Source organism: Gopherus evgoodei, chromosome 6, assembly GCF_007399415.2.
Source record: "Gopherus evgoodei ecotype Sinaloan lineage chromosome 6, rGopEvg1_v1.p, whole genome shotgun sequence".
NCBI classification, from domain to species: Eukaryota; Metazoa; Chordata; order Testudines; family Testudinidae; genus Gopherus; species Gopherus evgoodei.
The window spans coordinates 61,241,382-61,268,710 of record NC_044327.1 but is presented as its reverse complement, the minus strand read 5'-3'; the positions used below and the strand labels follow the sequence as shown (position 1 = coordinate 61,268,710).

General features: G+C 42.3%; 1 protein-coding gene across 2 annotated transcripts in view; it reads left to right on the top strand.

Moving 5' to 3' along the window:
• The window catches only part of HSD17B4 (hydroxysteroid 17-beta dehydrogenase 4), a 119,517-nt gene that overhangs the window by 9,381 nt on the left and 82,807 nt on the right, over positions 1-27,329 (top strand). The window contains exons 3-9 of one of the 2 annotated variants that reach the window (XM_030567854.1): positions 11,569-11,676; positions 12,260-12,319; positions 15,985-16,006; positions 16,114-16,160; positions 17,044-17,128; positions 18,588-18,775; positions 24,922-25,013. In XM_030567854.1, the coding sequence (XP_030423714.1) occupies positions 11,569-11,676; positions 12,260-12,319; positions 15,985-16,006; positions 16,114-16,160; positions 17,044-17,128; positions 18,588-18,775; positions 24,922-25,013 (602 nt within the window). Of the gene's footprint in view, positions 1-11,568; positions 11,677-12,259; positions 12,320-15,984; positions 16,007-16,113; positions 16,161-17,043; positions 17,129-18,587; positions 18,776-24,921; positions 25,014-27,329 lie in introns of those variants that run through there. The other variant, XM_030567855.1, reaches the window with a different exon arrangement.

The following is a 27,329-nucleotide window of genomic DNA, read 5'->3' as shown; positions in this document are numbered from 1 at the left end:
CTTCATTCTGTCGTGCTGCATTCTCCTTTCAGTCCCTCTTCTCTCTGTCCCATTACTCCTTCAATTCCTGTTTCTCGGTGGCGGAGTGCATCATAACCTCTCGCAGAAAGTCCTCCTTAGTTCCTAGTGGCTGCTTTCTAATTCTGCACAGCCGTTCTGCTGCTGCTAACAAAGAGGGAGGCTGGGTTCCCAAGTTCATCTCTGTGAAGTTTAAATGCAACATTTTACAGAAACAGAATTGTTTGCAACGGACAACACTGATTCAATGCTTTAAAGCACAGCCAGTACTCACACACCTGTCACTAACTAGCTGACCCCAGGCTAGCGCACACGAGCCACAAGATCCCCAAAATGGTGAGCAGCCACAGGAGCAGGGTAAATCACTCTTCCTAGACCATGCTCTGCACTGGGCACGTGGCTCAGCACTGTAGGGTGGGGGGCGGCTAATACCATTCCTGTCCCCACGCTTTCCACAGGCTGTGATCATTATGGAAGATATCTCACTGCTGAGGGTGAGCAGGGAATTAAGGGAGGGTCTTCTCCAAGCCTTTGGCTTCCCCCCTGGCCCCTATGCAGCTCACCTGTGTGCAGCAGTGGCTCCCCCCATCTCCTGGGACAGCGCAGTGGTACAGGAAAGTTACCGTTAATGGGGCAAGAAACAAAGCAGCTCTGCCTCCTCTCATGTTTGCACTTTGCTAGTCTCTGACAGCTGGGACTGGCTAGGCTCCTCCAGGGTAGAAAAGAGCTCCTGGCAGCATGCATCTCTGGCCTCCAAGTCATCCTCTGCCTTTGGGTCCCTCTCCCCTTCCGCATCCTTATCCAAGACTTCCTCCTCCTGGCTTGGTCCACTCTCAAGTGGCACGAGAGCCAACGAAATATCCACAGTGGCCTTCGCAGTTGAGGTGGGGTTGCCACCAAGTATCGCTTCCAGCTCTTTGTAGAACCGGCAGCTAATGGGCGCAGCACCGGAGCAGCGGTTTACCTCCCGCACCTTGTGGTAGGTGTTACGCAGCTCCTTCACTTTGACCGTGCACTGTAGTGTGTCCTGTTCATGACCCCTTTCTATCATGCATCGTGCAATCCATCCGTAGGCATAATAATGGCTACGTGTGGAGCATAGATGGGACTGGACAGCCTCCTCTCCCAAATGCTGATGAGGCCCAGCAGCTCTGCATTGGTCCAAGCGTGGGATTGCATGGAGCAGGCCTGGCCACCTGGAAAGGTGCTCTGAGACCACCACTGCCTGCATCACTGAGCAAACAGGAAGGGGACTTTCAAGTTTCCAAAGGAATTTACTGGGTGGGGATGATGGTTGGTCACCTGAGGGCAGGGCAGTAGAGTTCAAACTGATGACTAGAGAGGTGAGAACAGTCATTGTGGGAACCCTCCTGGAAGCCAATTGCAGCTCTGTAATTGCCATGGTGTCTACACTGGCACTGCAGCACTAGCTCTGGCGCAGAAAGCTGTATGCCTCTCATCGGGGTGTTTAATTTTTTTTTTTTAAAGTGCTACAACTGTGCCGTTTCTGTGCACTAAGTAGCTTGGCAGTGTCTTGAGAGTTACAGCGCAGAAAGCTGCTTTACTGCACAGAAACTTGCCAGTATAGACAGAGCCTAAGTATTATCTAGGGATAATAAGGGAAGGCAAACACACAAGTTACACAGTAAATAAACGCAAATATGCATCAGTCTTTCCAGGTCCATATTAGATAAAATCCCTGTTCTAATACAATTTGCCTATTTCCTTTGAACAGTTTCTCACTGTACCACCTAGCTACAGGGAGCATCCACCATTTTATAGACTGCTTCCCACCTAGTGTCTTGTCCCTCTTCTTTTTTAAAAAGGGTTTGCAGGGTGTGTGGGTTTTTTTTTTTAGTCACTATAGATATTCAAAATAGGAAAATTCCCAGGTGACTCGGTGTCTTTCCATTAACTCTAACGGCCAATCATTTGTCTTTTTCTGGGTTGTACAGTGGTTGTTACTCGAGTCCGCTTGTGTATAAACAGCAAGCTTGGGAGGTACCTCTTTCTGTCCAATTGTTCACCTCTCTGATGTGTGGTGGAGTTTAAAAGCACAGTTCTCTATGTATGCAAATAGGTAACTTCATAACTACAGCTTGTATACATATCTCGTGATTATTAAATTTAGAACATAAGCTTTCAAAAACCAAGCTTTTCTAGAAGATCTTAATGGATCTATATTTATGGGTACAATAACACTGTATGCAATCTGTTGATATAGCTGCTTTTTTGGGGGGGTTTAAACCTTCTGTTCTCCCTTTGGGGTGTCTGGACCCTGATTGTTACAGTCACCCTGTGGCTATAGTTCCTGCAGAAAACTCCTGTAACTCATCCTTGGACCTAAAATATAGACCCTAGCTTATACAGATATGTGAATCAAGTTGTACAGTGGTCTCAAGGCTGTCAAGGCTGAATCCTCACTCTGTCACTTTGAGTGTAGTAAGTGGGGGCCCGCAAGGATTTTAAAAATTAATACTTGCCACTCCAGACTTGTATTACACTCCCAGGGTTACAGCTTCTCTCTGACCTTGGCTTGGTAAATGCTGTCACTACCCAAATGCAAAAAAACCCCTTGGAACCCAGGAAGGAGCACTTGAGAATTCTTCCCTGTGGGGTACCCTCAAGCCCTTTCACCCCCCAGCTGGAAGGAAACAAAGGAAATTAACTGTGGCTACCAGTTAATCAAACAACATGCACAAACCTGTTAGGAAACCAATAATCCAGTCCTGTTCTTAAAAAAAGTAAATTTTATTAAAAACAAAAAGGAAAAAATAAATTTGGAACTTAGGCTTTTGCTAGATTTTAAAAGAGCAATTCCAAAAATTAAGCACACAAAATAGCTTTCTTGGGGGGTTAGCTTAAAGATTACCCTGGGGTTAGCACAGAGGAGATCCACAAGCCTTAAAAAATAAACAGAAATAAACCTGATCGCGTCTAGGTAAACATTCTGATCTACTTACAACTTTGGGTTGTTAAAAGTAGTTCTAGGTATGATCTGATGATTTTTATATCTGGTTTAAACTTTACACAGCATTCCTGCTGCCCTGTCTCTTCAGCTCAGAGAGCAACAGACAAAGGGAAAGTTTCTTTCCCATTTTAAAAAGTTGTAGCCTTCCCGCTGGCTTTCCTGGTCAGCTGCCCACTCCTTTTCTTTTACCTGTGGCTTGTTAACCCTTTACAGGTAAAACAAGCAGAGAACAGCCGCCAAGAGGGATTTTACAGCTAATTGGCTGTCTGGGTATCCATCAAAGGGAGCTACTGCCCCCTTCATTTATCACAAAGGCACTCCATGTGTCTGTAATAGCTGTCACATGTGACCACAGCTTTTCAAAGAGCACCAGCAAATACTGTTGGGCCACTGGGTTTTCACATTTTGGGAACTTTTGCATTAAAAGCTTTCCATTCAAATACTGTCCAGCTCTGCATAGTTAATCCTGAATAAGGAGAAACTGTCAATTTACATATGCTGTTACAGGCAAATTAGATCAAATGACCCAAGAAAGTTTAATGAAACTGAGAGTAGAAAGACAGAATTGGTAATTTAACCACTGATAGTGGTTGCACATACTGTTGTGACTTTGTCCAATCAACACCTATTTGACCACATATGACAAGACTTCCTCTTGCAACATTATGTCAAAAGTGGCCTCTAATATACCACTTGATCACTCATGATATGATGATACAAGGGTTATAGGTTTTTACCATGGAGTGGTATTTAATCCTCTATACGGTTTCTCTAATCCAACATCCAACTATTTGTTGAGCCTCTGTTCATTAAGTCTTAAATTTTCTGCAGAATATTGCTGGATTTGTGTTTGTACAGTTTGAGTGGATTAAGGTGGATACTTTTAATCTATGTGCTGCTCAGATTCCCAACCCTAGCCATCCATAACATAATCTAGTAGCAGTAGCTGTGAAGTTGATTTTTATACGGCAGTCTCATTTCTGGATAACATTGCAAGTTGAATTCATGAAAGGGGAAATCTGCAGCAGTGAATAACCTGTTGTTCTAGCCTGAAATAGCATGTGATTAAGCTACTTTGCTAAATAGATTTTTTTAGTTAACTGGTTCAGCACAGCACTCAGCAACATGACTTCTTTGTACTAATCATTGAGTTACTGTATGTGAAAGTTAATTTCATGCTACCCTTTAATTCAGGGATGTTTTATAGAACAAGTCTTTTGGGATACCATTTTAATGTATTTCATCAATCCAGATGAATTATTTCACAGAGCAGCAGAGCCAAATGTCTTTCATTTAACTTCTTAGGGATAATGCTATATCCCAGAAAACCAAATCCCCTTTTCACTGAATCTTCACAGAATTCCCCTCTCATGTGGCAGTCATTTCTATTATGAAACAATATCAATTTTCCTCTTGATTTAAATGGCAAATATAGGGCTACGTTAAACACGTATTTTTGAACTCTGATATTCTCTCCTTTATCTTTTTCAGTATTTGACTATTTGAATCAATTGAATTTTTCATGCAATGAGAAAATAAAAATGGTAAAGACAAATGTATTTTTTTATATACTGTAAGGTTATCTTGTCTCCTTTAGCCAATACTCAGACTTTACAGTAGCATTCATGCAGCTGTGAACAGAGAAATGTTGTCAAGAGAGGAGGTTCTTTACAGTATCCCTGAAAAAGACGCTAAAACTAGCATTGTGGGATTCCATGTTCATTGTGCTTTCATATCTTCTATATTTAATGTGATAGAATTCAAAAGTAAAAAGTTCTTTTTTCTAACTGCCAGCCCTTGGGTCTGAGAGTAAAGCTGGCTTCTTTCCATCTTGCACTTCACACTGTAAGGTTCTGTAGGTTAAATTAGATACACTTGTTGCTCTTCCACTTATGCTGGTAATGGTGAGGCCTGGTCCACACTACAGCGTTAAATCGATTTAAACAGCGTTAAATCGATTTAACGCTGTACCTGTCCACACTACAAGGCACTTAAAATCGATTTTAAGGGGTCTTAAAATCGATTTCTGTACTCCAGCTGAACGAAAGGAGTAACCCTAAAATCGATATTACTAAATAGATTTAGGGTTAGTGTGGACGGAAATCGAAGTTAATGGCCTCCGGAAGGTATCCCACAGTGCACCAGTGGCCGCTCTGGACAGGTAAAGGAACTCTACTGCACTGGCCAGGTATACAGGAAAAGCCCCAGGAACTTTTGAATTGCATTTCCTGTTTGGCCAGCGTGGAGCTCTCAGCAGCTGGTAACAATGCAGTCTCCTGAGAATAGGAAAAGAGCTCCAGCGTGGACCACACAGGAGTTATTGGATCTGATCGTTGTATGGGGAGAAGATTCTGTGCTATCAAACTGCATTCCAGTAGACGAAATGAAAAAACTTTTGAAAAAATTTCTAATGTTATGAGGCAGAGAGGCCATACCAGGGACTTGGTGCAGTGCAGAGTTAAAATGAAGGAGCTCAGACAAGCGTACCAGAAAACCAAAGCAGCAAATGGCAGATCAGGATCTGGGCCAAAAACATGCTGCTTCTGCGCAGAGCTGCATGCAATTTTAGGGTGCTGCGCCACGACAAGCCCCCCCTTGTCTGTGGATTCCGAGGTGGGGGTAATAATCTCAGCCGTTGCTGAGGATTCTGCGGAGGGGGAAGATGAGGAGGAGGAAGAGGAGGATGATCTTGCAGAGAGCACACAGCACTCCATTCTCCCCAACAGCCAGGAGCTTTTTCTCACCCAGACAGAATTACCCTCCCAGCCCTCCCAAGCCACTAGCCCAGACAATGAAGCTATGGAAGCGACCTCTGGTGAGTGTACCTTTGTAAATATAAAACATAGTTTAAAAGCAAGCGTTTTTTAATAATTGATTTGCCATGAGGGCTTGCATGCATTAGCTGGCATTAAAGTTACTGGAAAAGTCTGTTAACATGTCTGGGGATGGAGTGGAAATCCTCCAGGGACATCTCTATGAAGCACTCCTGGAGGTACCCCAAAAGCCTTTTCAGAAGGTTTCTGGGCAGGGCAGCCTTATTCCGTCCACCATGGTACGAAACTTTACCACACCATGCCTGGAGCACGTAATCGGGTATCATTGCATGACAAAGCCTAGCTGCGTATGGTCCCGGGGATTGCTGGCATTCAAGAAGCATAATTTCTTTTTCTCTGTCTGTAATCCTCAGGAGAGTGATATCGTTCATGGTCACCTGGTAAAAATTAATGTATTTTATTAAGGGGACAGAGATGACCATTCCTATGGTGATGCTTTCCTGTGGCTTAAAAGAAATCCTTCCCTTGCAGTTAGCCATGCGGGGGGAAGGAAAAAAGCTGCCCATTCCTATGGGGAGGTGTCTCTAATGGCGCTGAGCTTTTTAGCATTTGGGCAGCAGGAATTTTCACTGCTAATTGCCAAGGGAGGGGGGGAAAGGGGAGGGAGTAAGGTTTCAGCGACCTGCCATTACAGCAGACATGCAAAGTGGGGGGGAAAACAATTCACAGTTTCCTCTAGTGCTTAACCTTTCTGATGGCATAAGAAAAGAAGCAAAAGATGTGCTTTTAGCAGTTTGGCTGCCCAGCATGAATGTTACCTGCTAATAGCCAGGGGTGGGGGGAAAGGGTGAGGTTGTAGGGTGATCTGCCATTAGATATATGCCTTACCATGTCTGCCTGCAAGCTGATTTGTAATCCCAGGATCTACGTCTGTGTTGATCTGTTACACCACAGCCGCAGGCACTAAATACTAAAAGAATCCAAAGGCGACCTTCTAGTGAAGTGACGTGCTACGTACGGTGAATAGTGTAGTTCATTGTGAAAGAGTATAACCATTGTTCTGTGAAATGTATCTCTTATGATCCTTCTATCACTCTTTTCCCCCACTCATGCAGCTGCACATTTTTCAAGCCTCCCTACTCCAGTCCGAAGGATAGCTCAGATAAGGAGGAGGAGGAAGAAGAGGACACGGGATGAGATGTTCACAGAAATCATGGCAGTAACCCGCAATGAAAGAGCTCATCTGGGGGAGTGGAAAGACGTGGTAGCAAAGTACAGGAAAGCTGCCAGTGAACGTGAGGATTGGAGGGACCAACGTGAGGACAGGAGGGACGCTCAAGATGAGATGTGGCGGCAGGAAGATCAGAGGTGTAGGCAGGAAGATCAGCGGTGGCGGGATGCAACACTGGAGCTGCTGCGCGATCAAACTGACATCCTCCGAAGTCTGGTGGAAGAGCTGCGGGGTCACAGAGTGCCACTCCAGCCCATGTTTAACCTCTCTCAGTACTCACCATGTTCCATATCTTCCACACCCAGACGTGTAAGAACGCGTGGGGGAAGGCTTTCTGCACCTGCCCACCCCGTGGACAGTCCAACCAAAAGGCTGTCATTACATTGAAATGTCCTTAAGGGCCTTTTTCTTCCCTCCTATACTCCTCCCAAACCACTCCCGGGGTACCTTTTTATTTCTCTTACTCTTTTTACAATGACATGCTATTCAAAGTAAGTGGGAGGGTGGGTTGGTTACAGGGAATGACTTTATTTCCATAAGCAAGCTGTTATGGAAGGGTGGAGGGTAGGTTGCTTGCAGCAGGAGTCAATACGGGGGGGGAGGTTCATGAAGGGGAAAGAAACACAGCAGTCACACCGTACCCTGGCCCATGATGAAACTTGTTTTCAAGGCTTCTCTGATGCGCACCGCTTCCTAGTGTGATCTTCTAATCGCCCTGGTGTCTGGCTGCGTATAATCAGCGGCCAGGTGATTTGCCTCAGCCTCCCACCCCGCCATAAAGGTCTCCCCCTTACTCTCTCAGAGATTGTGGAGCACACAGCAAGCAGCAATAACAAAGGGGACATTGGTTTGGCTAAGGTCTGAGCGAGTAAGTAAAGTTCTCCAGCGACCTTTTAGACGGCCAAATGCACATTCTACCACCATTCTGCACTTGCTCAGCCTGTAGTTAAACAATTCCTGACCACTGTCCAGGCTGCCTGTGTATGGCTTCATGAGCCATGGCATCAAGGGGTAGGCTGGGTCCCCCAGGATAACTACAGGCATTTCAACATCCCCAACTGTAATTTTCTGGTCTGGGAAGTAAGTCCCTTGCTGCAGCCGTTTAAACAGAGTAGTGCTTCTGAAGACACGAGCGTCATGAATCCTTCCTGGCCATCCCACGTGGATGTTGGTGAAACGTCCCTTATGATCCACCAGTGCTTGCAGCACCATTGAAAAGTACCCCTTGCGGTTTATGTACTGGGTCCCTGGTGCTCCGGTGCCAAGATAGGGATATGGGTTCCATCTATGGCCCCCCCACAGTTAGGGAATCCCATGCAGCAAAGCCATCCACTATGACCTGCACGTTTCCCAGAGTCACAACCTTTCGTAGCAGCAGCTTAATGATTGCTTTGGCTACTTGCAACACAGCAGCCCCCACAGTAGATTTTCCCACTCCAAATTGATTCTCGACTGACCGGTAGCTGTCTGGCGTTGCAAGCTTCCAGAGGGCTATTGCCACTCGCTTCTCCACTGTGAGGGCTGCTCTCATCCTGGTATTATGGCATTTCAGGACAGGGGAAAGCAAGTCACAAAGTTCAAAGAAAGTGCTCTTACGCATGCAAAAGTTCCGCAGCCACTGCGAATCGTCCCACACCTGCAAAACTATGCGGTCCCACCAGTCTGTGCTTGTTTCCCGGGCCCAAAATCGGCGAGCAATGGGTAGAACCTTCCCCATTACCATCAGGATCTCCAAAGCGCGGGGGCCCACGGTTTCGGAGAAATCAGTCTCCAGGTCCTCATCACTCTTGTCGCCGCGCTGCCGTAGCTGCAGCCTCCTCTCCTGCATTTGCAGTTCATGGTTCAGCATAGACAGCACGAGAATGCGTGAACTGTTTACAACGTCCATGATCGCGGTACTGATGAGAGCAGGGTCCATGCTTGCTGTGCTATGGCGTTTGCTCACTTCACCCAGTAAAAAACGCACGAAATGGCTGTCTGCTGCTTTCAGGAAGGGAGGGGGTGAGGCTGTACACAGAACCACCCACGACAGTGATTTTTGCCCCATCAGGCACTGGGGTAGTAACCCATAATTCCAAGGCTCAGGGAACACTGCAGGAACTATGGGATAGGTACCCACAGTGCAACGCTCCGGAAATCGATGGATGCCTGGGACCATGGACGCACACCACCGACGTAATATGCCCTAGTGTGGACGCGTAAAATCGATTTTTATAAAACCTGTTTTATAAAATCGATTTTATTAATTTCGATTTTACTCTGTAGTGTGGACGTGGCCTGAGTATGCAAGCCCACTGTTTTCCCTGGAGTTCTATAGATGTAATTGATGCTTGGTTAGTAACATTCTGTTGATGATCTCAAGACTATGTAATATAGCTTACTCAGTGTTAGCTATGCAGGACAATAAAAAAAAAAGAAAAAATATTGCTGACTGAAGTATGCAAATACGACTTCGTATGCACAAACCAGCAGATTTATTGGGTAAGGAGGTACCATCTTTATAAAGTAGCCTTTTGGAGTAGAACCATATTTGGATCATTTTAATCTTCTTTAGTTTTGTAAATAGATGATTTTTTCAGTTGGTTGTTAGATTAATTATGTTCTTCTATTAATGTATTGAGACAGCCTTGAGTATTAAACCGATCTAGATCATTTATTTCAATCAGTCTAGTTAAACTAGTGGAACCACCCAGTATAGACACACTTAAACTGGTTTAATTCTTGCTTACATTGATTTATTTTAAATTGGTAAATTTACTGGCAAAAGCTAAACTGATTTAAACAAAGGGTTAAACTAGTTTAATCCTTTGTCAGTTAGAGAGTTGCACTGCTTTAAACCAGGGTAGTAACTGATCTGGTTAAATATCTGGTCAGTTTGTTTCTAGTATAAACAAGGCCTTTTTCACATTGTAACTTTATTCTAGTTTGCCAAACCACAATAAACTTGAATTTGTAAATTATGATGAAAAAGGTAGACTTGTGGGTGCATTGTATTTCATTTTGGACTTAATTGTCTCGTTACTGAATACTCATTGTTTGAGGTCTTGCAAAAGTTAGAAAGAGCAGTGCTGGAACTTACAGTAGTAAAAGACTATCTTGGTCTTTCTGCCTGAAAATGTAACTTTAGGGGTTGTGTACCTGGCAAGTTGCTGCACGGAAAGCCAGGATGTTAATCTGTAGAGCACCATCTTGCTGTGCAGTAACGTCTTATGTGGACATTGCTACAGTGCAATGAAAGTCCCGGCAAGATATGCATTGTGGATTCACACCCTGGCTTCCAGCACAGTAACTTGCCGTATAGACAAGCCCTTAAAAATGACAAATCTGAAGAAGTGTACATAGAAAAGAAGTAGATCCTGGTGCTTGAAGCAGTCATTGACTATATGAATCCCAGAATCACTAGGCAATCGTAACTGCCATTAACAGTGTCAGTATCCTGACTTTGTATTTTGGCCCAGTTCTTTTATAGAAAAAGACCCATAATGAGAATGAACAAATAGATAAGCTGGTAGACTACTTTACATGGTATTGAGTGAGGAGGAAAAGGAGAGTGACCTCCCTCAATAGTTATCCTTAAAATCACATTTAAATACTATTCAAGTCCACAACCAGTTCCACTGTGTATAGATATTTAAGAGCTTTCAAGTACCTTCCTCAGAGTATATATTGCTTGAGTTGAAACACTCTTCTCATTGTTGCATAGCACTGCACTGTCAAAATGTAGGTTTTCTGTGATTAACTTTATGAAAGAAGCTCCAAGCACATGAATGCAGCCCAATTCAGAGATTATTTTTAGCTTGGCTTGAAGAAGGATCAAAAATGAAATGTACTCAAGGCACAGCCTCAGTGATCATTCAGTAGCAGAAGCAAATGCTACTGGAGGACTAGACTAGTTCTAATGAGTGTGACTGTATGATATCTAGATTTTTAATCGTGTTGAACAATAACAATACCATTGGAGAGATCAAGCTTGGCAGAGAAAGTAAATCACAAATAGCGATGAAACATCTCTTCTGTACCTCACAAATTGTTACCTCAGGGCATGTCTACATGAACACTTATTGTTCCCATGCCCAACGCCCCTTCCCCAACCCTGATTCCCCTCCCGCTCTCCAAACCTTTCAACCCCAGCACAGAGCACCCTCCTGTGCCCCAAACCTCTCATCCTCAGCCCAGAGCCTGCACCCCTTCCCGCACCCTTGCCACAGCCCTGATCCCCCTCTGACCCCCTCGGTCCAGTCCAGAACACCCTCCTACACCTCAGACTCATCCCTAGCCCCACTTCAGAGCCTGCACCCCCAACCAGAGCCCTCACCCCCTCCTGTACTCCATTCCCAATTTTGAGAGCATTCATGGCCTGCCATACAATTTCTATTCCCCCAAAAGTTTGCCCATCCCTGCAGTAGAGTGTCAAACTGTTTGCTCTTGTCCAAATAACTTAGATTACCAGTAGAAATCAGCTGCAGTGAATCTCGTTAATAACATCAGCCAGAAACCTTAGTAGCTGCAGGATGAGAAGAGACTGAAACATATGAGCATCGGTTGGTCAAGAATTTATTTTTTGTGTTATGCAGTGAATGATCTGGGAGGTGACTTCAAAGGACATGGCAAAAGCTCCTCAGCAGCTGACAAAGTTGTTGAAGAAATAAGAGCAAAAGGAGGAAAAGCAGTAGCTAACTATGGTATGTTATTTTCCATAATAGATTTAATAAGGCCACTTCATTTATGGAAATAGTACATTGAGCTGTTACCAAATGGAAAGGTAACAGTTTGTGACAAAGGGCTGCTCCAATACTATTAGTAATTTAGTTCATTCAGTGAGATAAAACGTTCAGAGGCTGGAGGAGATGGAGACATAAAGCAATGAAATGAAATCTGTGATCCCTTTATTCACTTGAACTCTTGGCACCTGTATGCTGGAGGGAGGGAGCATCCTCCTCCTCCCTCGCAAAAGGTAGTGTTTTCTGTGACGTAGCAAGCCTATCATTTAGCCAACACAGCAACTAGGCTCCCTGTTTCTAGTGAGTTTAGCTTCTTGGTTTTCATGTAATGATAAAATGCTTCACTGTTTGGCTTGTGCAGGAATTACAGTGGGCTAATTGCCTGCAGTGGCTAAAATTTCATTTTACCCCATAGGGATTTCACATGAGCAGTTCACTTTTTCTTTTTAAGTGCATCACATTCCGTTGTATACAGTAATATGTGGCTGTGTAACTAATAAATTATTTTATTTGGAGATCACACCACTGCCTGTTTTGTTTACAGATTCAGTGGAGGCTGGTGAGAAGCTTGTGCAGACAGCCCTTGAAGCTTTTGGGAGAATAGGTACAATTATTAACTTATAACTTGTTTGTTTGTGAATGCAAAGTCATCTTAAGCAGTGCAGTTAATAATTGAGAGTTAGTGATAGCATGTACAGGAAATTCAGTGTAATTAAATTCAGGATTGTGGTGTTCTATTCTCTGTAGTCCTAAACAAATGAAAAAGCTGCTTCCCAGTAACTAGAGATTAGCAGTTGCTAATATAAAAGAAAATTGCAAGATTTATCTAAGTAATTATTTTGAGCATTTAGAGTGTTTATGGAAGGAACACTGTTCCTTGAATATGTATAAATGACAGTACATCTTTTTCTGTAAATAAGTGTTGTCCAGCTATGCTGGAAGGTGGACAGGACACACTGGATGTGGTATAATTAGGACGCAACTTTATTCATAAATATCTGGGAGTGCCCAGCACATAAGTGTACAGTGCAGGTAATTCCATAATCATTTACACATACTAGGACAAGCTGCTGTCAGCGATCCCTCTTTACCCATCCTGCTCCCCAGCCAATCCACTGCTGGGACCCTGCCACCTTGATTGAAGGTTAAAGGGGGCTATAAAGGAGTGGGGGGGTTGATTCCCTCCTGTACCAGTTAGAGGAGGCCTGAATCTTTCCCTGTTTCTGCTCCTTTAAATAATAACCCCTTGAAATCCTTTACCAGTTCATTTGATCTGCTCACCATCATCTTTCCCTGTGAGGTACCTGCAGCAAACATTGGCCCCATGATTACGTAATGAGTTATGACATCATAGCCCAATCCCCGTTTCGTGTTCATCCTAGCTAAGCTCCCAACCCGCTGTGGAAAAGGCAAAAAGCCCCCGACACTTTGCCTTGAGTAATCTGGCAGTGAGGGAAAAAGTCCTTCCCAGCCCCCTGAGAAAGGAGTGACTACTGTAGTGCCCACAGCGGATCATGACAAAACCTGCTATTTAGCTACTTCCAAAGATGGGAGGGTGGATGCTATTCCACTTGGTCCAGGTAAAAGAGGGCTTTTCCTGTACTGCTGTGGACCTAAATAGTGCCCCTCTCTCTTCCATTTACCTATGGGGGTTGGTCAGCATCCCCACAGAAACCTGATCTGAAGCTGCCTCAGCCAGTCATTCTGGCTCTCTAGCTGTTAGAGGCCACACACCTTTTCCTACAAGACAGACAATGGTACCCACTCCATAATGTGCACTGTGGTCATTATGGATGACTTCTGTAGGGGCTGAATCTGTCAGGAATATTTAAAAGTTTATTATAACGTTGGCATCATCTCTCTTTTTACACAGGGTAGAAAGGAACTCTGAGTCCCCTTATCTCTCTGTTTTAAGGTAGCATGTTGCTGCTCTTAACACTCTTTATTAAAGGGAGACCAATGATTCAGAAATAAAATTTCCTTGCAAAAATTTTTTGCTTACTATTATTCCTAGCAACACCTAATTATTACTTTAAAATCTGTGCATTTGACAGCACTTGGTATATAATCAATTTCACAGTTTCCCTTGCTAATATGGTTCTTTCACAGAGAAACAGAAGGTGAAATACGTATTTTTTTTTAAAAGTAATTTTAAGAATCACAACATTTGTCAGGGAAACTTGGGAGAAGTTTTACAACCTGGAACTTGTATGATTTAGTTTTTTGAAACTGACTGGCTTTGAAGGTGATTGTTGTTCTTTTAATATAAATACTGATGTGATTTAAAAAAAAGCAGAAGGTGAATTTATTTATACACATCACTCTTCATCTTCCCCTTCCAAAACAAACAAACAAAACAGAAGCCAACAAATGAGAATTCAGCTCTCCCCAGTGGGCCTCTCCACTTAAAAATAAGCATATGTCGGGTAATATGGTCGTTCAAGTTATTACCCAATTTTTGGACCTTCCTTACAGGTCTTCTCTAAAGTTAGTTGGCAAATAATGGTTTGCCATTATTTATGGTTCCCCAGTAGATCTCCATTTCTGTGAAGATCAGTTCCCTCTACTTTATCACCAAGTTGTCCTCTCAAAGATTATTCCAGACACTTGCCTACTGTCATTGTAGAACAATACCCAAAAGATTAGACCTACACCTTGGAAAGTGAACAGAGCAACCCAGACATCTTAGCAGTACTGAATCTATGATAATCCATATTCTGGGCTGGACTGTCATTTCAGTTTATCATTATTCCAGGATAAAAGAGAACTTGCATTCCAAGGCAGAGAAAATACACTTCCAAAGCGTGGTGACTTATTCCTGAAATCTTGATTTTTTTTCAGTGTTATTCCTTAAAACAGTATATGAAGTCTTAAAGGAAGTGGATATCATTTCACATTTTTTTTGGCTCTGTTTTATGTTTGCTTTTAATAACGCAGTCTACTCCACAATGTCTGTCTTGCCCTTTTGCTGAAGATAGTGCAAGGAAGCATAGTTCTGACTTGCTCTGGTATATCTAAAAGACAGAATTATTGATACCCATAAATAGAGAGCAAACTTTAAACTTTGATCTGTTTTCTTTTATCATACTGTTTATTTTCTTATTGGTGTGACATTATGTTGCTAGTCATTTAATCCCTGATGAACAGAATTAAAAGAATGTTGAAGAGATTCATGAAGAGTTAAAAGATGCTCAGTAACATTAGAGTAATTCTCTTTACTTTTGCCTTATCTTAGTGAAGAATAGACTGTTGTGGTGCTACAGAGAGTAAAAGCTCGCAAACATTTTCTTAATAACGTTTTTGTTCTGTAAATGCTTGCCAGTATTAAAGGCATAATCATTATCTAACCTTTTTACTTTGGCTGAGTACCTGGAAATGGTATTTGGTCAGAGCTGAGCAATGGATTAGAACAAAAGCAAATAAAACTCTACAAAGCATTAAGCTGTGTGTTTAATTTTTCTTCCATTTCTTCACTTATCTCTTGCCCTCTCTTCCCACTTCTGTCTTCTGTTTTCATTCTCTCCTTTTATTTCCAGCCATTTCCTTCTTTCTACTGTTTTCTTCAATCCTTTTATTATTTTCCATCTTCTCCCTCTGTTTCCTCTCTGTTTCATTTCCCCCTTAAACTATACAGTTTTCCCCTTCTGTATATTTCTCTCTCCTGACCTGATGTCCACATTCCTTTATGCTCAGGGTAGCATGTGCAGAACGGAAACCTAGGCAGTGAGAGATGAAAAACTGAGTGGATGTTCTGAAGCTCTCTCTCTTGCCTTATTATTGGTTTTGTGGTCTGAGATACATTATAGGCTTTCTGACTCTTTGTCCATGTTGCCACTCACTTTGAGTTTGGGAGCATTCCAGCTTTTATGTTACCATAAATCATGTAGTTCAGAATTTGAAGCAAGTAGCATCATTGATCTGGGTGGTCACTACAAACTTGAGCATGATGTCACTGAGGAAGGGGCCGGTTTATGGCACCTTCCTATCAGTGCTTAGTGTTGTCATCTCAACACCCGCGTCTACTTATGAGGCGTCACTGCAGCCTGTGGCAAACTGGGACTACATGTCCAAAAATACTTCGAAACATAAGGAAAGTTATGCACTTCCTAATTCTGGAACAGCCCCAGTCAGTATGAGTAAGTGACTATTTAACAATTATAACAAACTGTATGTGTGCGTTTGTAACCTAGATTTTGAAGGCAGGAGCAGAGTTAAAGCAGATTCATACTCATTCATACTTAAAATGTTTTGTTTTTGTGTTCTTTGCAGATATTGTTATAAACAATGCTGGGTAAGTAAATATGAAAGTAGCTTTTCCCCATTGTTGTACCATATTCTAATCCTTTTGTTTAAATACATATTCACCTTCCTTTTTTGTTTTCCTGACAATGTATTTAGGATTCTGAGGGACCGTTCATTTGCTAGGATAAGTGATGAAGACTGGGGTAAGTTGATTAACTTTGAAGTTGACTTAGCGTCTAGAAACCTTCACTAGTTAAGTAAATTCCACCCCATCCTCATGAGAGTGTGAGGGGCACAGACTGGAGTGTGTGTGTTTGTACCTGACCTTAGAGATTCACACTTGGCCTGCAAATCTCAGCCCCAAGATGCTTAATTTGTTATCAGCTTTCACATTGGATCCGTGTTGCAATCCACACTGGACTCCTGCAAATGTTGCCCCTATCTCCGGGGAGGGGGTGGGGGGAAGCACTCATAAAAACCAGACCTTCTGGTTAAGGCTGTCAGGAAAAACCCACATGGGAAACTTGCACCAATTTTTCCATGTGGGAAAAATGCATTTGTGACCCAGAGAAACCCCTGAAACCCTCAGCAGTCCAGAAAGACAGACAACACCCAAAACCTATAACAAGGGAAACGTGGTGTGAAGCTGCGGTGCCCAATGACAGTCAGAACAGGACAGCAAGCAAATACCCCTCAGTGAAGTGATGGGGAATGAGCATCCAATAAGTCCCCAAAAGACTGCCAGTAAGAGGCAGGAACTGCAGAAAAATACAGCCCGTGGCTGTGCTTAAGCACAGGGGGTCTGTGATACCATGAGCTTCATGTGCTAGAGCTGCACACAGGACAAGAAGGGGAGCAGGGAGACCAGCCTAGTCAGTTCAAATGCCCATCCCACAGCATTTGAAAATGATTTTAAAAACGCAGTGCAGATGTCCACACTGTGATTAAATTAGTTGAGTGTGAATGAAGTGAGAGGAAGCTAACTAGGCTTCTTACTTTTTTTTCTTGGAGAAAGTAGAAACTGCATATTTATTTTGCCACAAAAGAGAAAAGAATCAAATGTCTGTTCAACTAATTTGATTGTAGATATAATTCATAGAATTCATTTGAAGGGGTCATTCCTGGTCACCAGAGCTGCATGGAATCATATGAAAAATCAGAAGTTTGGAAGGTAAAACTGTCTAAGGTTAATTTTTTCATCAGTAAACAGTAGATGGTCACAAGCTTTCTGATGCTGCAATGGATTACTTGATAATTCTCACTCCACTTTAGTCAATGGGAAGGAAATAATCACTTGGTGCCCAAATATGTGAGGTTGACATCCATTTGTTTCCTGCCTTCTCCTACGCAGACTCTGTGGGTAACATCCTAACAACTGGTGGTTTTTGTTTTTGTTTTTTTTAAGTTATTTTTTCTCTTTCAATAAACATCTCCAGATTTATTGTGAAGATTTTTGTGTGCACTTTGCCTGGTGTGTTCCCAAAGCTGATGTGGTGCTGTTAGTTCACATTACATCCAGATTTATATTTTTCACCTTTATATCTATTCTTTGTAGTGATTGTCTTGGTGTTTTGGCAGTCTGGCTGTTTAGTCCTATCCACCTACAAGCTGAAGATTAAATTAGTTTATGCTTCATTCTGTGACCAAAACGGCATATAGTGGCCATTTGATCACTTATTGGGCATAATTTTGGGGATTGCATCCCTGTATATATGACATAATTCTTCTCTTGCTCTATTTTGTTTATTGCCAAATGATGTTAGTATTATTTACCAAATGGATCTTCACATAATGTATAGAAACGTGTTACTTGCAGAATGTTTGCTTCTGTACACTTTTTAGCTTTTTCTCACCTTGACTCTCTTAACATAACCAAGGCACCTTTATTTGGACTGAAGATGGTGAAACCATGTTGATGATATAGTGATTGGGAATGACATTGAGACAGATTCTTATCTCAGTTACGCTTATGTTAAGTTGGAGTGACTCTCGTTAAGTCAGTGCAGCTACTGTAGATGCACACTCCGTGTAATTCAGATCAGAACTGGTTATGGTGAGATTTTATTAACTGCTCAAAAAGGAGACATGTGACATGCATTAGGCGCTGATTCAGGCAAGTACTTAAACTTGTGTCTAACTTTAAGCATGTGAGTAGTGCTATTGATTATGTAGGGGGTGGGTGAAAACAGTTTTCAACTTAGCAAAATTTTCTGTTTGTCAAAGCTATTTTTAAAATGTAAAAATATCTTCATATGAAGTATGTGGTTAAATGCAAACATACATTCCATTAGTGCCCTCCTTGCTTTTTACAAAATAGTTGTGCCATTATGCCAGTGGTTGCAAGCTGCTATTTCTGTTCTAATATGAGACCAAATCCTGAGAGGTGCTGAGCACCTGTAACTCCCCTTGCATTACTCTTCAGTATTTGTGCCATTTTTGGCATCACCACAACATATTAGAAAAAGTTGCTTCTTAATTACTCAAACATTCATTCTGACATGTTGAGATGTTACAGAATTACCATTCCCATGGTTTTAGGATGTGTAATTGTCAGAAGCCAAAAACGTCTGCAACACATAACCTGACATCCTCTAGAAACTATTGATTTTCTGTTTTTCCTTCTCTTTAAGAATAATTATGACTTCTTCAGCTGCTGGAATATATGGCAACTTTGGTCAGGCAAACTACAGTGCTGCCAAAGTTGGTCTTTTGGGTCTTTCAAATACACTTGCAATTGAAGGCAGAAAATACAACATCCACAGTAACACAATTGCACCTACTGCTGGGTCAAGGCTGACTCAGACTGTCATGCCACAGGGTAAGTAACTTGAGCTCTGTGAGAAATGAGTCTTTACAAGTTGGAGCACAACCAGTTTTCTCACCAGTTGAAACATTCCATTCCTTTACACTTCAGAAACTCTTTTCTTGTCTATTTATGATAAATGATCTTTCCAGTTTCATGTGCTGTAAGGAAGTAAGACATCAGAAGAGAGCTCTAGCAGCTTTTATAATTCACTAGAATTATTTTATGCGCTGAAACTTTGTCATTGTAGCTTTATTCATTTCCCCATTTTCTTCAGTAGGTATTGGATCAGGGCTGTATTTGTGGTGTTTGCATTATTGTAATATTACTGTTTGTTTGCAATGTGGTACATGTTTCACAAAATATGGAGTAGACAAAGTTGACCTGAGTAAATTAAAACAGGAGATAAGAGAAGGTAGATAAGTCTGACATAACATGCTGGGCAACTAGCGGAATGCACCCTTTACATACCATATACTTATTAAACTTGGACTGGATTATACTAATATTATTATAATAGACTATCTGAAAGACTACACAGGAAAATGTTTTGAGAAGGGTTTTGAAGAAGATGGTGAATAAATAAATGAAAAGATGAGGTCAAAGGTTTGGATTGGTTGAAGTTTTTCTGATGCAGTTTAATTACTTAGACTGGTCTTGTTAGTCTCCACATAAGAGGAAGGTAGGCAAAACTTGGAGCACTAAGAGTTATAGATTTTTAAGGCCAGAAGGAACCATTATGATGGTGTAGTCTGCAAAACACAGGCCATGGAACTGTCTCCAGAAAATGTACTACTTTGTGTAATATAAGGAACTGCAAGCCCAATTTTTAAACATTTCAGAAATTGGCTATTTATATCAGTTTTTGATGCCTGTGACGGGATACCACTGACCACTGTGGAGCCTCCTGCCGGCTGTCATGGGAATTAGCTCTGTTCTCTATGGTACCCTCCTCTTGTGGTGCCTCGCCGCTGTCACTTTTGTTCTGGGACCCTTGCGTCCTCTTCAGTGACGCTGCCCTCCGGCTGTGCCACACTTTATGCCCCCCTCCCCCTTCTGGGGGATCTGCAATCTCTGTCCAGCCACTCCCTCGGTGGCAGCTGCAGTCCATTGTTCAAAGGTCACTTCCCATGTGGCTCCAGCACCCTCTTCTGCCCTTACCTCAATTCCTCCGCCTGCAGGCCCTAGCAGCCAGCCAGGAGCTCTCTCTAGCTCTCCCAGTCTCTGCTTGCAGCACTGCTCTGTCCCAGGTGCTGGCACTCCTTCCTCCTGTTAGGAGCCTGATCTTCTCCCCTCAAGCTCCAGTCAGCTACTGATCTCTGCTCTGCCCTCCAGTCCTCCTTATATGAGCCTGTTGGCCCATGATTGGGTGCCCCTCTTATCCCCTTTCTAACTGGCTGCCTCCCTGGGGCTGCTTTTTACCCCTTTTCTGCCAGTGAGGTGTAGCTTCCCCATCACAATTCCCAAGTACTAATGTTTTGTTTTGTTTATTTTTTTAAATGCAGCATTTTCTTTATTCCTTTGGAAGTATTTTTTCCCCCCAATAATATCTAGCTTTTTCCCTGAAAGCATTCAGAAGGAATCATCATCCCATTCGTTTTAGGAACTTACAGTGTGCCAAACCCAGCAGTACATATTGTTTGAGGATGGAACTGTATGAAACCAATGCAAGGCTTTTAAAATTTGGCATACTTAGACTCTGAATCCTTCCAGAAGATCCTGTGGTATCTCTTCTGACAGCATTAGTCTCTCGAAAGTTGAATTGCCTTTATTGTCTCTCATAATTCTTTTGCAGAACTAAACTTATCTGCTGTGCCTTCCTATGATGATGATCATAGATTTTAAGACTAGAAGGGACTATTAGATCATCTTGTCTGACTTCCTGTACATTATAAGCTATGAAATTTCACCCACCTTACCCTGTATTCAGCCTGTATTGTGTTTGGCTAAAGCATAGCTTCCAGGAAGGCTTCTAGTCTTGATTTGAAGACACTGAAAGAAAGAGGGCTCATTGCTTCCTTAGGTATGCTTCTTCCAATGGTTAATCACCTTCACTGTTAAGAACATGTGCCTTATTTCAAATTTGAATTTGTCTGGCTTCAGCTTTCAGTCATTTAATATCTAGTTTTTCCTTGCTGTGAAGATACTTGCACACTGCGATCATCACTCCTCAGTCGTCTTTTTGATACGTTAAACAGATTGAAAGACCTAAAGAGCTCACTGTAAGACAATTTCTTCAACCTTCAAATAATTTTTGTGGCTCTTTTTTGCACCCTCTTTAGTTTTTCAACATTCTTTTTAAAATTTGGACACCAGAATTGTACGTAGTAGTATACTGTCTGTCTATAGAGAAGTAAAAATCATGTCCGTACTACTGCTCACTGATCTGGAGCTCACATTGAGTCGTTTATTCACTATGAACCCTAAATACTTTTCAGAGTCATTTCTTTCCAGGACACAGTCCTGCATTGTGTAAGTATGACTTATATTCATTTGCTCTTAGTTAACCAGCTCTTAATCCATGTTATGTGTTCTTTTATTGATATTGCATAGTGCTAATTTTTTAATCAGAATGTTGTGCAGTACTCAGTCAAATGCTTTACCAAAGTCTAAATGTATTACACCTGCGTACTTATCTTTATCAACAGACTTTATCAAAGAATGAAATCAGGTTAGTTTGAAAAGACATTTTCCATGTTGACTGGCATTCTTTATATTCCTATTCTTTATTGATTGAATCCTACATCAGCTTTTCCATTATTTGCATGGGATTAATGTCAAGCTAACCGGTTTATACTTGCATCTCTTGGAATATTGGAACAACATTAGTCCTCTTCTAGTCTTCTGGAATTTCCTGGGTATTCTAAATAATTATCAGTGGGCTGAGATCTCATTAGCCAAGTCTTTTAGCACCGTTGGGTGCAAGTTATCCAGGCTTCCTGGTTTAAAATCAGTCTAACGTCCTCCTTCATTACTAGAAAGTCCTTCATGATCCACATGTGATACAAATACATCATCCTTTTACTTTCCAAATACTGAACAGAAATATGTATTGAACAGTTCTGTCTTTTTTGCATCATTATTAACAATTTTACCATCATCGTCTAGTAACTGGCCTCTGATATTGCTAGGATTTAATTTGTTCCTGATGTACTTAAAAATTCCTTTTTACCAATCTTTGCTCTGACAGCTATGAAGTTTTCCTTGATGTCGTTCATTTCCCTTATCCATTTTGTGTACTCAATAGCTTCTAATTTATATTGTTATCTATTTCTCCTTTTTTTTCATTGTTATATATTGCTTTTTTATTTCTAGTTGCTGCATTTATTTCTCCATTGAATGAGTTTGGACTTTTAGTCAGAGTTGCCATTTTTCAGATTGTGGAATTAAGGATTTTAGGCCATCTAACAGACTCTTCTAAAAGAACTCCCAATTGTAATTCACATTTTTCTGTTTGTTTTCTCCAATCAATTTTAGTCATAATATTCCTTAGCCTTTGGGAAATTTTCTCTTTTGAAGCAGTGTGTGGGCTTATATTTTTATATATAATTTATTTATTTATTACCGATAAGGGCTCTCCTTTGTTTGCCCATAATGAACATAATTGGATCAGGATCACTGGTCCTTAGGCAATCACCAACTTTCAGTCCAGTGATTAATTCATCTTTATTTCTCACAATGAGGTCCAAAATCATTACCTCATGTAGGGTGCAATACTTTTGTGTTAGAAATTTATCATCTATAATTTTTAGAAACTGTAACAATGTAATGTCTTCCAGATTGAAATCTCCCATAAAAACCTTTCTTCCACACATTACAGATAGGTGCTTAAGGAATAATTCTTCATGTTCTCTGGTTTAATTCAGTGGTCTGTAACAGACCTCCACTAGTACCACATCATGGGCATTGTTAGGTTGTAACTAACAAACAAATGAGACGTGAACCAGTGCTGATTATAGTTAAGGCTTCATTTTAGTCGAATATTTTTAGTAAAACTTATGGACAGGTCATGGGCAGTAAACAAAAATTCACGGCCCGTGACATGTCCATGACTTGTACTGTATACCCCGACTAAATCTTGGTGTGGTGGTGGAGGAGGGGAGTGGCCCAGGACGCTTGCTGTTGCTGGACGGGGGTGGCCAGCGGCAGCAGGCAGCCCGGGACCCCCACTGGTGCTGGAGGGGAATGAGGGGGACAGGGCTGGCAGGCTCCCTACTTGGCTCAGTGCACTGCCTCTGCCCCGAGCACCGGCTCCACCCGTGGTCAGTGGGAGCTGCGGGGGCAGTGCCTGCAGGCATAGGCAGTGTGCTTGCAGGTGTAGGCAGCGTTGCTTCCAGGGAGCCCCCAGAGCCAAGCACCAACCAGAGCCCTCACCCCCTTCGATGCCCCACCCCCTTGCCCTGAGCCTTGTCCCACAGCCGGAGTCCTCCAGCTTCTGGGAGTGGCGGGGTGGGGTGGGGTGCAGTGGCCAAGACTGCCCCAGTAACAGCTGGTGCAGCTGGCCCAGGGGCTGCCTGTGCTGCTCAGGCAGTCCCCAGGCAAGCTGCACTGGTCACAGAGATCAGAGTCCATGACCTCCATGACAAACTCGCAGCCTTAATTATAGTTCGTATCTTAGATTCCTCTTGATGTATCAGAGATATATTCTGTTGTTCGTTTTATAGTGGACTGCCTGAAATATTTGCTGTCTCCAAAGTATTGCAAGACAAGTTTTCTTTTGTTAACTTTCCACACACAATGAATGGGGAAATGAATAGAGTATTGCATTTTTAATATGATGGCCTATGAATACTAAGCAGAAGGATGTGTGTTTTGTAAAATGTATGAAACCTATTGTTGATTTTTCTCATCATATATGTCACACTGATTGGAGAGGGAGATGATTGATTGTCAACTGTACAATTTTTCAGTTGTGTGTTGTTCTAGTAATCCTTTAAATCGCCAACCGGTCAATTGTGATCGACTGGTTGATCTTAGAGGATCTCCGAGTTGATCACGATCTCTGGTAGTGTAGTGAGGCTGCCGCTAAGGCAGGCTCCCTGCCTGCTCTGGCCCCATGCTGCTCCTGGAAGTGGCCAAGCGTGCCCTGGGGGTGCTGGGGCAGGGGTCTCTCTCTGCGCACTGTTCCTGCCTGCAAGCACTGCCTCCGCAGCTCCCATTGGCCGGGAACGGGGAGCTATGGCCCAGGGGAGCTGCATGGACTGTGCTTGCAGTGTGTGGAGCCATGTGCCCCCTACTGGGCCACAGGGGCGCATTGTTCCCTTTCAGGAGCAGCATGGGGCTGGGGTAGGCAGGGAGCCTGCCTTAGTGGCAGCCATGCTGCGCCACTGACTGGGAGCCACCGGAGGTAAGTGCTGCCCGGTGGAAGGCTGTACCCCAACCCCCATCCCTGAGCCCCCTCCTAGAGCCAGCACCCCAAACCCCTTCCTGCACCTCAAGCCCTGACCCCCCTCCCAGAGCCAGCACCCTGTACCCCCTCCTGGACCCAGACTCCCTCCTAGAGCTTGTACCCCTCACCACCTCCTGACCCTCCCCCAGGCTCAGCCGAGAGCCCCTTTCCACACTGCAGACCCCTCGGCCCCAACCCAGAGACCACACCCCTCCCAAACCCCAATATCCTATCCCAGCCTGGTGAAGGTGAATGAGGTTGTGGGAGAGCAATCCATGGGGTGGGTGGGACGGGGAAGGAATGGGGTAGATCCTGGGTTGCCCTTCAATTAAAAAAATGATCTTGGAGTAAAAAGGTTGGAGACCACTGCTTTAAATAGCCTACATTTATTTAGTTTGTAATCAAGAACACGTTTTGTGATGTGCAGGGTAGCAATCCCTATATACAAGAGCTGTGTACATTGCGAGTTTTTATTGGGAAAAAATATGGAAAGTGACAGTGGCTTGTAACACAACTGAATAAATACCAGATAAAAATAAAAGGGAAATGAACAAGCTAGAGATCTGTTTTAGTGCTAGTGAAACAAAGTAAGATTTACAAAGACAAAAATGGAAAGGATAGGCAGCACAACTCATTCACATTACAGTGAATTTGATCATTCCTTCCAGAAAGTGGGTAGAAATGAATGATGATGGGGATGGGTTTGGTGAATAAAGTATTTGAATGATGATGTATTCATACTGATGTTTGGTTTTTTTTCAATTTATTCCAGATATGGTGGATGCTTTCAAACCAGAGTATGTGGCTCCCTTAGTTCTTTGGCTTTGCCATGAGAAGTGTCAGGAGAATGGCAGTCTGTTTGAGGTGATACTTTTTTGCATTTTAACATGCAATAGGTTTGTTCTTTTGTAACCCAATGCAGTTGTAGTCACTTTTCTGGAGCTGCAGTGTTCTTTGAAGTGATGGCATTCTGCTGTGATAACTTTGTACCCAGTAAAAAGGGTAGCACCAAAAATTTATTTTGTTACATGTGCCAGATATGCTGGGCAACAGTGAAGTAGTTAAATGTTAATGTTAGTAGTAAAATACTCTTTTGTGGCATTAATTTTTGTTAGTGTAGCTGTACTGTGAGGGGAATCTTTATATTGCTCCATCTTATGTGGACAAAAGGTTTGTACGTTTCAGTGCTGGTAGCTTACAGAATATATCTGTCTGTTTATAGCGCTGGCCGGCTCCTCCTCCTCTCTCTCCCTTATGGTGCACCAGGCCATATTCCTACCCTTTATTTTCTCTTATTCTGATAACAGATCTTTGAAATGTAGAGAACATTTGATTTCTCTGCCCAGAAATAAATTCTGGGAGTAAGTTATTCACAGACTATACCAGGGGTCAGCAACCTTTCAGAAATGGTGTGCTGAGTCTTCATTTATTCACTCTAATTTAAGGTTTTGCGTGCCAGTAATACATTTTAATGTTTTTAGAAGGTCTTTTTCTATAAGTCTATAATATATAACTGAACTATTGTTATATGTAAAGTAAATAAGGTTTTTAAAATATTTTTAAGAAGTTTCATTTAAAATTAAATTAAAATGACAAGCCCCCAGACCCAGGCCAGGACCCTGGCAGTCTGAGTGCCACTGAAAATCAGTTTGCGTGCCGCCTTCGGCACATGTGCCACAGGTTGCCTACCCCTGGACTATAAACAGGATCCCTTTTATGTTCTTTCAATGTGCAGACACAGCTAACTGGCTTTATTTTAGGAATTGAGCATCAGCTCTAGAACCTGAAGCTAGTTCTAACTCCATTTGTAAAAAGGAATATAGTTCAAGTTTTATACTATCCCTTTAGAAACAAGAGCACAGTTATTTTCCAGCACAGCTGTATCTCTCGTATGTTTGTGATTGACTTCTATCTATAATTATTCTCTTACTACTTCACCAGCCTAAAGTTGATGTGATTATATATTTTTTTGTGTAGGATAGGTTCGTGTAAGTGTGGGTTTGCATCTCTCCCAAAAATCAAAATCCTAGAGAAGAACTAGTTTTATTGTCATGGCTGATGTAGTTGCATCAGTCCTTTTTTTTTTAGAAAGGGGGGAGTTCACACAATTCATATGTGAAACAGGTGCACACAGACCAACTTCCAGATGGGATCAAAGATTTATGATTCCAGGGTGCTTTGAGGCATGCTCTTCAAGCCTCTTTTTTTTTTTTTATTAAAGATTGCTTGTTGGCATCAGTAGCTTATTCTTTTTCTTTATATCATGGCATTTTCAGAAATGTGCAAGTGACTTAAAAGCACAAATTCTATCGACAGTCAGAGATTTATTCTCTAAAATCACTTAGACACGTTTTAGAATCCCCATCTCACACACATAGGCTGACCACATTTTTGGAATCAAGATCTTGCAAATATTTCTTATAAATGGGCTTGTGCCTTCTCTTGCGATGCATGGTGTATAAAGGAGAGTTGGCTAATTCATTGGTCAGGGCAGTTTCTGTGCCACATGCAGGCCTCAAGCTAGTGTGACAGATCTGAAACCCTCCAACAGAATGTGTGTGCGGTGTTAGTTTTAGAATATGTTGACTTATGTAGTTTAAAGTGTGCAAATTTCCTGCTTCTCTTTCTTCTCTTCCCCTCGAAGTGCCATCTTTTAAATATCTTTGCCCAGCCAGTCCTTTTATTTTCCTTTCTTTTTCTCTCTTTTCTCACTTCATTTTCAGTGTCTCTAATGAGAGAAAATGAGTAGGAATCCAGTCTGCTCCTGTGCTTTAATACTTTCCTGTGGAAGGTGTTTGTCATGTTGGTTAGCTCCCCGTTGACTCTGCCAGTCAGGCAAAATGTTGCCACAGAGGAGCTTTCTATGTGAGCAGCAGTCCCATAGAGTCCAACAGTGATTCTACAGTAAAATGAGTTATAATCCTAGGTACACAGGCCATTGATGGGATTCACCAATATAGGGCGGTCTGTTTCCCAAACAACTATTGAAGTCTTATTGATACTGCTGGTGCACCTAGGCTTAGTAGAAAGTTCTTTGGAAAAATAGCACACATTATAATTAATTATATGCCAGGTTGCTTTGTTGTCACTTACACAAATGCCCTGTAGAGAATAGTTTTGCTTGTTTCCAACACTAAAACTCTGATTCCTGTGATAAAATCAGATAATGATTTGTTTTCC